This window comes from Pelobates fuscus, chromosome 1, assembly GCF_036172605.1.
Source record: "Pelobates fuscus isolate aPelFus1 chromosome 1, aPelFus1.pri, whole genome shotgun sequence".
Classification (NCBI taxonomy): domain Eukaryota; kingdom Metazoa; phylum Chordata; class Amphibia; order Anura; family Pelobatidae; genus Pelobates; species Pelobates fuscus.
In genome coordinates, this window is record NC_086317.1 from 58,543,398 (window position 1) to 58,559,377 (window position 15,980).

The following is a 15,980-nucleotide window of genomic DNA, read 5'->3' on the forward strand; positions in this document are numbered from 1 at the left end:
TTCCCACCCTAGTCTTATACTCGAGTCAATAAGTTTCCCAGTTTTTTGGGATAAAATTAGGGGCCTCGGCTTATATTCGGGTCGGCTTATACTCGAGTATATACGGTAAGTTACATTTGGCACATCATTGCAATGCTACAAATGAGTTACACAATATTTTTTCACATATATATATATATATATATATATATATCTATCACAAAGCTATTATATATATATATAAATTGAAGAAAGGTGCACTCCTGGTCCAAATAATTTTTTTTATCAATTTATTGTGCAGAGAGGAATGATCAACGTTTCAACCTATTCAGGTCTTTCTCAAGATCCAATAGGTCGAAACATTGATCGTTCCTCTCTGCACAATACATTGATAAAAAAACTTTATTTGGACCAGGAGTGCACCTTTCTTCAATTTTTTTTCTATATATATATCACGGGTTTGCACCCTGGCTTAATCCTTTTTTTGGCTGCATACAGGTTGAGTGCTGAACTTATAATTATTTATATATATATATATATATATATATATATATATATATATATATATATATATATAAATATTACAAGACTACGGTGCTAAATATTCTCAATGACTATGTACATTAACAGAACCTCTTGCACTCCTACTTAATAAATATAACCAGGTGCCAGGTCCCAAAAATATAAAAATCAAAAAAAGTATTACCGGCACTCTTGGAGTAAAATCATTCAGTTTATTTGTCAGTAGAACCAGTCAACGTTTCAGCTCCCGATCGGAGCTTTCATCAGGACACACATATGAATTTACTCCAAGAGTGCCGGTAATACTTTTTTTGATTTTTATATATATATATATATATTAACGTACATAGTCATTGAGAATATTTAGCACCGTAGTCTTGTCTGTCACACAAGGAAGTTTAAGCACAATAACACAATACGTTATGGTTAGTGATATCACACTGTTTCAACATGCTTGTCATCACAAGCAACTCACTGTTTAGTGAATAAACCCCTAGCAGAGCATAACATTTTCTAGAAATAAATGCAGCTAATTTAAAACATTGACGTGTACAATCTCAAGACTGATGTTTCATATTGATATATTTATTTTAGGGTGGAAAGATCCCCATCAGATGGACATCACCGGAAGCCATTTCATACCGAAAATTCACATCAGCAAGTGATGCATGGAGCTATGGTATTGTGGTTTGGGAGGTGATGTCCTATGGAGAGAGGCCATACTGGGAAATGTCCAATCAAGATGTGAGTTTGAAGAAAACCAGCAATACTTGCTGCTGTATCAGGATACATTATCAGTCACTAATTCTATAGCTCACTCTTCAAGTCGTTGAAGTCATATAATATGGGAAATATGTGAAGCATGAGTTGAACCCTATTTGTTAAGCTGAAGAGGTTTATAGATTATACTTTATTTTTCTTACGATTGCTACATTGTTTGTTTTTTTAATGGTTTTTTTTTTAGCTTTATTTTTATTTATATTAAATGCAAAGGTACAGTCTTCCATTGTATGTAAATTAAAGAGAAGCATGCAAGTCTTCAACATTAGGCTGCTTGAGTACACATGTGAGTGCATGGCATTATGGGAAAAAAATTCTAACAACCAAAAATCCAACAAAAATTCCACACGTCATTAAAATCATACTTACCAGTACCGCGCAACCAACCCAATCAATTCTGTAGCAATTACAATGATAAGAGAATTCCAAACCAGCTAAGTAGCGACAGCTTCTCTGTAAAATAAAAACTGCAATGGTAGTATTTTCTCAAACAAAGTTGTTAATTAAAATTTTTTTTAAAAAACACTGCTAATTAACCAATAAAGGCCTCAATTGAATAACTTTTTTTCTAATTATTCAATAATGTTGGAAAACTTTCCAAATGATTTATTTACTGGTAATATGATTATTATCATTAAATTCTATGGGAATTTTTTAGATAAATACCGTATTTATCGGCGTATAACACGCACCGGCGTATAACACGCACCTCATTTTTAGAAAGAAATTCCAGGAAATTTCCCCCCCTCCCATAGTACTCTCCCCCCTCCCCTCCCCTCCCATAGTATTCTCCCCCCCTCCCCTCCCATAGTATTCTCCCCCCCTCCCCTCCCATAGTATTCTCCCCCCTCCCCTCCCATAGTATTCTCCCCCCCTCCCCTCCCATAGTATTCTCCCCCCTCCCCTCCCATAGTATTCTCCCCCCCTCCCCTCCCATAGTATTCTCCCCCCCTCCCCTCCCATAGTATTCTCCCCCCTCCCCTCCCATAGTATTCTCCCCCCCCTCCCCTCCCATAGTATTCTCCCCCCCTCCCCTCCCATAGTATTCTCCCCCCCCTCCCATAGTATTCCCCCCCCCTCCCCTCCCATAGTATTCTCCCCCCTCCCCTCCCATAGTATTCTCCCCCCCTCCCCTCCCATAGTATTCTCCCCCCCTCCCCTCCCATAGTATTCTCCCCCCCTCCCCTCCCATAGTATTCTCCCCCCTCCCCTCCCATAGTATTCTCCCCCCCTCCCCTCCCATAGTATTCTCCCCCTCCCATAGTATTCTCCCCCTCCCATAGTATTCTCCCCCTCCCCTCCCATAGTATTCTCCCCCTCCCCTCCCATAGTATTCTCCCCCTCCCCTCCCATAGTGTACTTCCCCCTCCCCTCACCCTCCCCTCCCATAGTGTACTTCCCCCTCCCCTCACCCTCCCCTCCCATAGTGTACTTCCCCCTCCCCTCACCCTCCCCTCCCATAGTGTACTTCCCCCTCCCCTCACCCTCCCCTCCCATAGTGTACTTCCCCCTCCCCTCACCCTCCCCTCCCATAGTGTACTTCCCCCCCCCCCCCATAATTACTTACCTGTCCTGAAGCGTGGGCCGGCTTCACAGCTTGCACCGCGGTACAGGAACTTTAATTTCATGTTCCGGTTTCCGGCGGGACTGAAAGGAAGTGTGCACAATAGTGAAGCCGGCCCACGCTTCAGGACAGGTAAGTAATTATGGGATATCGGCGTATAACACGCACCCACGATTTTTCCCCTATTTTCAGGGGAAAAAAGTGCGTGTTATACGCCGATAAATACGGTAATTTAATTTAGAAAGTTTTTTTCCAACAGTATTAAATTATTTGGGTAGGCTATTAAATCAAGGCATTATAGTCATATGAGTTTCTATTATTAGTATTTCTTGCTACTCTTTAGTAAAATTCTTGTGTCCTATAAAACTAAAGGAAAAGTAAAACACTTACTAACGTAGTTTACTACATAATAAAACATCTCAATTAAATGGCCACTCCGAGCACCATAATAACTACTGCTTATCAAACTTGTTATAGGGAAAAAAATGCAATCTCTAATTTTTTTCCTAACCTTTTTTGAGTTGATTAAAAAAAAAAAAAAATCAGGACAGGGTCTCCTAACACCCAAAGCTCACACCCTCTGCCACCATCAATGATATATAAAAAAAAAAACTGTACTTTTTTTTCTTTCACACTATCTGTCCTTAGCCACCCAAAACTTCACAGGATTTATACGCGTTGTGTATTTTTTATTCTTCTATAGCGTAGGAAAGTTAGGCAGAGATCCCTTGTAATCAACAACAAAAAAATATGCAAGCATTACTAAAAGAATGTTCTACACACTCATTAAAACATTGTATTTATTCCTGTTTTTATTAATCAGAATACATTGTAAAATAAAATAAAATAAACACGGGTGAAGGAACGCTACCCAAATTATCCTCTACAGTGAGTATAGTTTAAATTTGTTTAAGTTATTTTAATGCAACAGTTAACAATCTGCCACCCTTTTCTTACCATACAGTTTCAAATATACAGACTTTCACTTAAGTATTTTTTTTTTTTCAAGATTCGATTAGTGTATTTAAACAACATTTGTGAGATTCAAATCAAGCTACATTCTTCAATTCATACATCACTACAAACAGTTAGAAAAATGAGGTATTTAGGATTTGGAAGACCATTTTCCACTGTTTGATTATTTGTTCATACAGAGAATTTGAGTCCCCTGTTCAGTGCCAGCCTTCTCGTAGACTTATATAAACATAACTTAACTAATTAAGTGATCAAATATGACATCAAAGTAAGGGTATATATACGAAACGTACTTATGTAACACAGTAATTGCATTTTTTAAGGGGAACCTCTATGCTTCACAGACACTTTAAGTGGTCCATGCATTTGGGGCTATTACAGCAGTTTGTTTACCTTACATTTAATTAAATCCCTATTTTTACCAAACATATCTTTTAAGTAGTGGACGCTCTAGAATGATCTAAGCATAGGAAATTCCAAAATAAATATGCAGCCATTGAAGTGCAATTTTCAAGTGCACCTAGATTATCTTGATTTCCAGATAACATTTGTTGATAATTACGCAAAAGTTTATATAACTGGATTCGTGTATTAGAAAAAAAAAAAAAAAACAGCTACATGGTAACTTGTTTTATCAGCTGAATTGTAGATTATGTCAAGGGAAATTCTGTAATAAATGCATGCACAATTTATTTGGTTATACAGCCACACAAATGTTATTGTTGGTATTTTACATGTATTCTCATCTATATTGTATTTTTGGTTTTAATGCTTTAAGGTTGCATTACCTATTTTCACAATCTAATTTCACCCTGATTTTTAACACTTTCAGGTCTGTGCAGTCCTACCCTGGCTAAATTAGTTGATAAACCCATTTTCAAATAGGGTCCATAAAGAACAGATTGTTATGACTGCATTGAATATGATTGGTACTGAAGAGGTTAATGAATATCCATTCTTATATGCTACTTTATTTTTTCAGGTTATTAAAGCCGTTGATGAAGGCTACCGATTGCCACCTCCTATGGACTGTCCAGCTGACTTGTATCAGCTCATGTTAGACTGCTGGCAAAAAGACAGAAACAATAGGCCAAAGTTTGAGCAAATTGTTAGCATCTTGGACAAGCTAATCCGTAATCCCAGCAGTTTAAAGGTTATCGCCAATACCGCTGCAAGGTGACAATTTATAAAACAATATTTGGAAAACGATACTTTAAAAAAAAAAATGTTATGCATGTCTTCATTTCTTTTTGGCCAAGACAAACAGAAAAACAAAAATTATTTTTAAGTTTTTTTATTTTATTCTACTTATAGATTTTGAAATTGTTAAGGAATCGAACTTTTTAAATTGTGAAAAAAGATCCATCACCTAAAGATCCAAAAATATAATAAATATAGTGATATACACTAAATAATTACTTATGGGAAGCCACATAAAATTGCATGAATAATTACAAACTTCGTATGCTCATGTTTAGTTATTTGCAAGAATATTCCAAACCTATTCTTGATATTCCTTGAGAAAAACAATATAACAGCTCACTTTATAAAAAACATTTTATATTTTCAATGTATTTTAAATACACTGAAAAAGATATTTGAAATATTTTTATGTATAATACTGTTGTAACGTCTACAATGTTATTAGTGCTGCTTTATTGGGGTTGCTTTGTTTCTGAGCAGCCATGGAAATTCTATTCTAAATCTAATAAATTATAATTAAACCACTGAATGTTTATACGTCCTAGAATTAGAGCTCACATTGCACTTTTTAAAGCCCTCTTCAACAGATACAAAGATTACTTCTCAATTACAGTAAATGTCTTAAGTTATCACAATCCAGAGTTTCTTTAAGTTCCAATGTGTTTTTTTTTTTTTTTAAAACGGCATGATGAATGAATGGTTATACCCCACACATGCTATTTTGAGAAATGCAAATCATATTAAAAAGGTCCAATAACATAGTAACTGTAAATTCAGAGTTTGAACATCCCAGTTGACATTATTGATTTAAAATAAGGTATACCTAATAATCCAAAAAGAAGGGGAACTTTTATTGATTCAAATATAGAATAAACCTTTCATTAAAAGCACATCTAAAATAAAAGAACAAAACAAAACACAGAAAAAGTAATTTACACCTTTTTTTCGGCCGTGTGAGCTTTGCTTCTACAAGACTTCAATTAGAAAGAGCCTGAGAAATCCTAACATAGAACAAGACCTGCATACGTTTGAGATCATGCTGTCTTCATTTTTGAATTCTCTTGATGAAAGTTGGTTAAACGTTGGCTGTTCAATATATCAACTCTAATACCAGCTTTTCAGTTTAATATTGTAAATTATTCTCACCTACTGTTTTAACGTCTAAATGAGTTTTCCAAATCCCTAATAAAACTCCAGAAATGATCTACAAGTCTCTTTATGATATATGACAAGATTGAAATCTAATGAGATATGGCTGACTGTTTTAAGTTGTAATGACTTATCATTCTCCAAAGTAACATTTGTTTTTCAGTTTAATGGACGATATTTGGTCGAAGACTAAATGGAACTTTAGTTTAGGTCAGAATTACCACCTGCTATGATGAGACACACATCTTTCTCTTGATAAATTATGTTTGGAGTTTGGAAAGAAATTCTGCAAATTAAGTTCTCTCAATTCCAAATAGGGTTATTGTAGTTATCCAACTCACAGCTCTATCAAGCCAATGTATAATGTGATTCACATTTCTTTAGACATATTCCCCATGCTTTCATAAATACGATTAATAAGAATGCAACGTAGACACATATTTACACTGTTAAAACATGTTAAAACATTGAGGCTCATTTCAGTCATTCTCTGTGTTTGTCGAGTGTCTACAATTGTTAATAAACATTACACTATGCAATTTGAAGCCAAAGTCACTCAACACCTTTAAACATCTTAAAGAAAAAGCATTTCTAAGACTCCAATAATTTCACATCGACTTGCTTCATATCCCCTGATTTTAACTAAAATAAACATGAAAATGAAACTGGGATAATATTCTTAACATTTGTAGAATCACTGGAAAAATAATCACAAAAACAAACGTTTAGCTCATAATTTTGTATATTCTATACTAGTTGCTAGGATAATAACTAAAATATGCATCAAACGTGTGTTCATATTTTACAACAAGCTGAAATAAGAAATATGTGCTTCTGTTAGTTTGTAATTATATATAAATACATTAAAAGTGTATACAAAGTAAAGACTTATTCAGTGACTACGTCATTCTTTAAATACTGGAGAACTAGTAATAGACAGTTATAAATCTTACCTATGTAGACAATAGGATGAGGCAGTCCATGTAGATGTTCTTATACGTGTGCTTGCCTTTTGTGATCTTACATGTTTCTTATCCTCTATGTGGATATACAACACAAGCCAGATTAGTTACCAAGAGATGACTGAGCAAACTGATATATCTTTAAAATTATATTTAAGATGTATAAAATGTATAGAGTTCCTTTCTGCACATTTTTTTTAATTTCTCCAATCCACCTAACATTTGTTACTACTAATTTTTCTTCAGTTTATCCTGTTATGATAGATGTCACATCCTGGGTAACTTACTGTTATTCACAATCAATGACTGCAAAGATCAGAGGTTATATTGGTTAGATGTTATAAAATGATTTAAAGAATCTTTAACTACGTATGTATAGATGAGTACACACTAGTGATCATGGGCATCACCAATGCCATGTACAGTCAAATTCTAGTAAACAATAAAACCGTAGTACTGAATATGACTTTTACATATGATGCACATACTGTTAAGTTAGACTAGATTTTAGAACAACAGATATTTGTCAAGATATATCATATTGGGTTTAATTAAGCACACCTTGTGCTAGTTTTAAACTGGCATTCTTTGGAAGAGGGGCTACATAAGAATTTAACACAGACATAACTTTCTAGGGATTGAGAAATATACTGGGTCTACCAACGGCACGGTGCAGTTGTGATATCCCTCACAATGTATTTCTCTTGAAAAATGGCTAATTAATTCTACTGGGAATTCTAACCTTGACCACTAGAGCATACTTCACTTGGCCGTGTGATGTTTGGGAAGCTTTGGATCAGTCATTTCTCTTTTTTGCAGCCCCGAGTAGGACTCATGGGCCTGTGATCAGAACAGCTGGACATACATAAATTACCAAACTCTCTGTGACTGAGTAAAGGCTGAAAGTTTGACAGAGAAATAGCTTTATTTACCACTCCTGTCACATTTTTCTTTGTAAGATTATCTGTAAAAATTAAATATATACTGTTTTATGGTATAATGAGAATAAGGTAGGGAATTTCCATGATTTCTTTTTAATGACTGCAGTCTGTAGCCTAGTGGGTACTGATTTATGAAAGGCTGTAAAAGATCAGGTGGACCTCGGCAGGACTTCTTTACAGCTGCCTGGATGGAAACCCATCTAATTTGTTTAGTTAAGTGTGAGCTCATGGTGAACATCACCCGGCCCATAAATTCTAGGTTCAGACCACTGACTGGGAGCTTGGTCCAAAAAATGTTGTTGCCTGCTGATGATCTTAAAGACCAACATTCCCTTGATGCATACGTGGAGACATCACAGACTCTTCACAGTTAGAGACACATTCCTCTTCATTGATAAACTGTCCAGATGTCCTCTCTAAGGAGGAAAGTAACCAATTTGTGCTGTAAAATCTCAAAGGAGCATTGGAAAGAATAAAATAATACTTTACAGTACTGGTTATTCAGAGGTTACGTATATTTAAGTTAGGCTTTCTTATACGGCAGTGCTTATTTAATCCAAGTCATAGACATAAAAACTAACAATGACTACTTAAATCCATAATCTGGAGATTCTGTTCTTTCTCAGTTCAGTTATACAATTTGCTTTATTCTAGGGACCTGTACCTCTGATAAAGTTAATCAAAGACTACTAACATTAAAAAATGGAAGTGCCCCCCTTGCATTCTTTACTCTACCAACACTTCATAAATACTTCAAAAATGTCCTGGGAATCACTGACATCTTGCCAGCAAAATATATGAGTCCAAAGGTGATACACTTATTACAGCTAGCAGCAGTAGCTATTTCGTGTTCTATTACAGACACATAAAAATAGTTCAGAATTTGCCTGCAGAAAACCAATGGTATTAAATATAAGTCTGGTCTAAGCATTTGGGAATATTATTAACTCTTAGATTCCTACGTAGTTTTGACGTTCTTTACACAGGTATCCATGGTTTGCAAAAGGCATACACCACTGATAAACGCATAGCCTAAAATATAAATTTGTTTATTGTGTTGTTTGTTGTAGTTATATCCTGTCCTATGTCCGGTATAATTTCTAGAATGTTATTCTATCGTTTTATATCTTTATATAATCACAAAGTGGCAATCTTAACAGCAAATATTGCCCATATACACCCAAATTTGAAATATATAATCTAATGGGTTGACAGCAGCATGATTGACATTTCGGACCATTTATAGTCCTTTCTCAAGAGAAACCTTCATGGTCCAAAATGTCAATCATGCTTCTGTCTTTCTTAATGAAGAATTAAGGAACTTTTATTTCCACGCTGTAGGAGCTCCTATGTGTTGCAATGTGGATTATATAATTTATAATACAGATATACATATATATGCAGAAATAATAAACAATAAAAAATAACTCTAAGGTTTGTCACCCCGCAGCAGTGGGTTTTCTGTGAGACCATTATTAAAACCTATGAGCCATTTGAAATTCCCTGTGCTACTAGGGGATACCAATTTGATAAATACTGGAGTGATAAATTAAAGTATACCATGGTGCTCCTTACATTTTTACAAATTCATGACAAATTCAGGGAAACAGAAACAGGATTTGCAGGAGTGCATTCCCAAACAAGATTAGAATTTCTTGAGGAAGCTTTATAACAAATTCATAGATAGACCCATCACTTGAATAGTCTGAATAGTCAAAGTATGCATGGGATATATAAGTATTTAGAAATGTTGAGGGCTGTTCAATATGTCTCTGATGAAATGTCGATGAGGCATGAAACACATTTGCACCTTCTGTCTGTGCTACTCTCCCTGCCGTGTTACAGCCTTAAGTCCTAAACAAGAAATATAGGTATTTTACGTTTTAAGTAAGCTGGTTAGAGTTGTAAATCTTTTTTCGTTTGTTTGTTTGTATTGAATATTGATGCAGGAACGGAACCTGCTACCGACTTCAGCATTGCAGTTTTAATATGAACTAACCTCTTGCCGACATAAATATTTTTCTCCTGTTTAATAAGCAAGTTGACAACAGACTTGCAAAATTTAAATGGAGAGTTTTCATATTTTGGTATAAATTAAGCAGATCACTTCTCACTGTAAAGTGAAGAGACTGTAGTTTTACTTGAGAAAACACTGCTATTGTATATGGGAGACACTGCGGGTATATCCAGTGATAATATAATCACATAATGGAACCCAACATAACATAATGTTTAGAACTTGAATCACATTGCCCATACAATACTATTGTCAGATTGGTTTTCTTAATTAATGGTCTGAAGATTAAATTACTTATACATTTGCATGCTGACAAGCGCTATGCAATATTTAGACAATAGCAAGATAGAAACATTTCCGAAATCTGCAATTTTACCAACAACAAAAAAATCAGTTTGCTATATTTAACATGTTAGTGAATAACACCTAAATTTATTATTTAGAAAAGTACATTGACGGCCCAGGTATGGCTACAGAGGGAAACACCCACACTACTTAAGGTGATACAAAAGATTAAAGACACTTTTCTCATGGACAAACTGACAGCACAGGTTCGGGGGACGCTGAACAAGTTTGAAAGAACTTGGGGCCCTTGGATGGCCAACGCAGCTAGTGAATGAGGGATGAACGGGGTGGGCTCAGTCCCCCACACGTCCCGTTCATGACAAGATAAATAATGAAAGATAGCTGCAGATAGCACATATCTCCGATTAGGGGATCTTTCAGGATCCCCCTAGGAGGTAATCTTGCGCTGAATCCCCCTTGTAAAATATACCTAATAGCGCCAATTGACTTGCCGACGTCCTACGTGCGGCATGGTGGTCGGCCCCCCATGACACTATTTCCCCTCCCCCTCCCTCTCCCCCCCAACTCTTTCCCCACCCTTACTATTCTTCTTCTCTCTATGCTCAACTTTACTTTTATTTTCCTGTTCATGTCGAACGACTCGGCAGCATAGAATTACTATTGAGATACTAAGGGTAGGTTCAAGACAACCTAGATCCCACAAGGCTATTTGGCACCCCTGAGGGGGTGGCGATCACAGATTAACAAAATTTCCTATCTTAATCTGAAAACGTTGACGTGGTTGTACACATTTTACTTTTATCTATATCAAAAATCAGGGCAGGTTGTCGGATGTGGCACAATCTCAAGATGGACCGTAAACAAACAGTAAGACCTCGATCTGCGGACTTATGTTATACCGCTCACAACATTGCTTTAGATGCCTTTACATGTACAACTGTTGATTGAGGAACATATACTAATACGTGTCTGTATAAAGTTAACGGATGTTATGTATGTGCTGTATTTGTCATCCTGTCTTGCAATAAATAAAGAATAAAAAAAAAAAGAAAAGTACATTGACAAATGTCTTCAATTAGAAATGTTAAAAGTGTTGCTTAATAAAATATATTGGAAAATAAAGAAGATTAAGGCTTAGTTTTCACAGCACAAATTTTTTAAAGTAGAATTTCACATGCAAATGTTAATTAAAAAGATACATTGTTTGCGTATATTTAAAAAATAAGATATTAAGGCAAAAGCTGAAAACTGCATTTTTTTAAAAAACATTTTAGAATTATTTCCAAATATTTATCACAGGGATATGTATGATATTATTTATTATATTATATTATTTATATAATACACTCCCTCTAGCATGTAAGCTCATTAAGCAGGGCCCTCAGTCCCTCTGTTCCTGTGTGGCCAACTCGTCTGGTTATAAATACATGTCTGTTAGTCCACCCATTGTACAGCACTGCGTAATTTGTAGGCGCATTATAAATAATAATAATATTAATTTATATATGATATTGAAAAATATATATAATAATTCTACAAAGAATGCCTTATTTGTAAAATGCCACTCTAATAATTTTACATGTTTGTTCCACATAAAAATTATTTGTAAATATTAAAAATGTCAAGATATTTTAAACAGAAGTAAATACATCCAATGACAATTTTCTTTTGTGCTTCTGCAGGCCATTGAACTTATTGCTAGATCAAAACAGCACTGACTTCCCAGTATTCCGTCCTACTGAAGACTGGATTGATAATATGCAAACAGGACAATGCATGGACATTCTAACAGGAGTTGGCTATAGCTCATGTGAAACAATTGCAAAAATTTCTTTAGAGTAAGTAAAGATAATGTTTGTCAAGTATCTTTTCTATATACATGCAATGTTTTTTGATTATCCATAAACTCAAGTTCATTCGAACTGCTGTGGTCTGATATTTACTGATTTAGGCACTACACATGTTTGCCAAGTACATGCTGAATGCGTTAGGCAGTGGCTGCATGACAGGCAACAGAGGGTTGTAGTCAATGGAGTATATTTTTGAAGCAAGGTCTTGTTACCAGTGTTTGTGATCAAATGGCTACTAAAAAAGACTGGACATACCCCATTTGCAATACCTTGGGTTGTCTACTATTGCAAATGGTATGCCATTATGGGTGTAAATTTATTTCCTGGGCTACTATACAGTCTCAAAGGCAACGTAACCAATCTGGCGAATTTCAATTTCAAATGTAACACGCTATATTTGACCCTGTAACTTCCCAAAATTCCATAAAACCTGTACATAGGGGGTACTGTTTTACACGTGAGACTTTGCTGAATACAAATATTTGTATTTTATTGCAGTAAAAGCAAACAGTATTATGACATTGACAGTTAAAATGTCATGTAGAACTTAAAAAAAATAACAAATTGTCTTATTTTCTCCCATTTTTTTCATATTAAATTATGTTTCATAGCTAAATATTGTATATGAAATGAAAGCCCTGTTTCCCTGAATAAAATGATATATAATAAGGGGGGGTGCATTTAATATGAAAGAGGTAAATTACGGTTGGACAGACATATAGAGCAAATGCCAGGTTTTGTTTACATTTTGTTCTGTTCACAACTTGTACATTAGGCTGCGGTCTTAAGGGGTTAAGCATGCACAGCATAAGCATAAGGCTACCATATATATAAGCTAAGAACAGGACTAATGAAACTATTTAGAAAATTGGGAAGACTAGATGGACAGCATGGTTCTTATCTGCCGTCACATTCTATGTTTCTATTTCCTGTCATGTTCAGCTAACCTTTAAGCAATATACGTCAACACAATGATAAAAAATGTATAGAAATTAGAATCTCAAAGCATTATCCACTTTACGTCACAATAAGCTCTCATATTCTGCTAACTTAGAAGAAGCGACATCATGCATACCATATGTATCCAGCTTATGTACTAATAACACAAATAAAGGAGTATTGTTTGAATTTTATAGAAGTACAATGCAGATAATGATATTTCTCAGTTGATTAATGCACTAGCTGTAGCACCTATTAAATCAGCAGTGTTTCATTGCACAATGCCAAATCAGCCTTTTTTCTTCTGAGATCAGTAAAATTTATACTTTTTTGTTATTTCCACTTTGGCATGGGCTCGGGGCCTTGTGTGCTCTCTTGATCTCTAGAACTATGCCAGCAATTGCATAACAAGTGTCTGCAAGATCCAAGCTGGACAGATCAAGAGGAAGGAGTCACATTGTTAAAAACACATTGGAGTGAGAAAATTGTGAAATAAGATATAGGAACCAGTACGCATGAGGCCAAAGACAATTAATGTTAGCAAGGCTCAGGCCAAGACATTTACAAGCAGAGAACTCACAAAAATAAAACAGATATGACCTTACAAAACTAAAAACAACATAATTCATATATTAACACTTTTCTAAAATATAAGCTTGGGCTACACATGTACATTATAACGCTTCTAGTTAAAGCTTAATAGTATTATTCATCATCATTCCAATGAATTTTGTTGGCTGAAGTGACTGCCAGTAAAATCTGAAGAGAGATTGGAGCACCAACTTTTCTGTCTGTCATGGTAGTTATTGAAAGAATATGCATGGTTGTGTCAAGGGCATAGGAATTATGACACATTGTCATATTGACATGACCTCTAGCATTAACATGTATATTTTTGTATCTATTATAATCATTTTAATAATGTAGTAATATATTGAGAAATATACTAAGATGCCATTTTAATTGAAATGACCCTATGAAGTGGTGTGAGTGCATTGGTTGTGTCAACTTAACTCTTTAAGGTAAAACATTGATGTTTACCTTGAAGAGTTAAACGCACTTCCATGTTACACGGACAGTCACTGGAGGTGTTTTGATTACACGGAAGCCCCTATAGGACAGCATTGATTAAATGCTTTCTTATGGGAAAGTTTGAATGCATGGTTGGCCTCACTGCGCATGCTCATTAGGTCCCCAGTGCTCCTTTACGAGGAGCATTGGATTGGACCATGCCAGAGGAGACAGAGGCAATGTCCACATTGTGTGGGAGGAGATGTTAGCAGTGCTGGGGAAGGCTCAGCACTGGGAAAAGTAAATAAAAAGCCTAATTTTATTATTTTTATGTGACATATTGGGGGGTATATCTAACAAGGGACAGGGACATGTAAGTATTAGGACTAAAGGTTTGTGTTCTTAATGCATTAGTGTTCCTTGAAGCGTCTGACGTAGGATTTAGTTAATTTTAGTAAACATCCAAGGGCTCCTATTTCTCATTACTTCATGTTTGTCTTAGTAAAAAAATATAATCAGCTATAGGCTCCACTATTCTGTAACCATATTTAGTAAGTTTACTCTTTTTCAAATATTGCTAATGTATGTAGAAATGTATAATGTAATTGAAGAATATCCTTTCTGTCTGTCCGTCTATCTATCTATCTATCTATCTATCTATCTATCTACATGCCTGTCTGTCTGACTGAATATACCCCCTATATATGTACTGTCTGTCTATATGTCTATCTAGTTATCTATCTATCTATCTATCTATCTATCTACATGTCTGTCTGTCTGACTAAATATACCCCTATATATGTATCTATTCAGTGTAGGACACAGATTAAATAATGAGTGTATGTTTTTTCCAATGTTAGTAGATTTATTTCAATGTGAAAGGAACATCTTTTTTAATTCTTTTCTTTTTTATTTGTATTAATGCAGTGATAAGAAGACAGTTGGTGTCACTATCCTTGGCCCACGGAAAACAATCATGAGTAATATAAAACATCAAGAAACTCATACAAAAAATGGACCTGTTAATGTGTAAATCCCAAAATATACACTTTACTTGGAAGGTGCAATTGAAGTTGACAGACTGAGAGAAAATTGTGGGATAACAGGACTATGAATTGAATCCCACAGTTTCTTGCATATGAGTAACTATGCCTTAAATTATGAGTGAAAACTCTTCTAAATAATAGAGGGTGCATTTTATTGTAACACAGAATTTAGGATAAAACAGATGATTCCATAGACAAGGATACACCTAATTCAGGACCTGTCATCAAAAAGCATTATAGTAACAAAGAGTTACTAATAAGGAAATTTCCCCCAAGACATGCAATATATATTTTTGTCTCTTTATCAGGAGAATTATTTTATTATTTCCCAAGTAGTGCAGTTAATATTGAGGACCCAAGTCCTTTCAATACGAGAAAGGGTATGTAACACATTAGCAAAAAAATATATCATTTTTTTTAAAATTTGAAATGCAATATGTACTGTTTTTTTTTCTTTTCTTTTTTTTATATTGTGTGAATATATTAAACATTTTTCTAGCAATTTCTAAGGTAATATTTATTCAATTATTTCCCCTTTCTCTATGCCAATATCTTTGTTTGTCTTAACGTAATTTTAGTAAAATAACCTGCGCACTGAATTTAATGACCATTTTAATAATGATATCTTACAATGACTTTAAAATAAATCCAAAACACGTTTGCGATATACAGAGTCTTATCTTTCAACAGACCACTTTATAATAACATGAATGATGCCAACTGCTTTAAGTGTATA

General features: G+C 34.9%; 1 protein-coding gene across 2 annotated transcripts in view; it reads left to right on the plus strand.

Annotated features, from left to right (window-relative positions):
• The window catches only part of EPHA3 (EPH receptor A3), a 282,807-nt gene extending 267,138 nt beyond the window's left edge, over positions 1-15,669 (plus strand). For both annotated transcript variants that reach the window (XM_063448712.1, XM_063448722.1), the window contains exons 14-17: positions 1,096-1,245; positions 4,803-4,996; positions 12,081-12,236; positions 15,126-15,669. In XM_063448712.1, the coding sequence (XP_063304782.1) occupies positions 1,096-1,245; positions 4,803-4,996; positions 12,081-12,236; positions 15,126-15,231 (606 nt within the window). In that variant the 3' untranslated portion in view covers positions 15,232-15,669. The remainder of the gene's footprint in view (positions 1-1,095; positions 1,246-4,802; positions 4,997-12,080; positions 12,237-15,125) is intronic.
• The last annotated feature ends 311 nt before the right edge of the window (positions 15,670-15,980 follow it).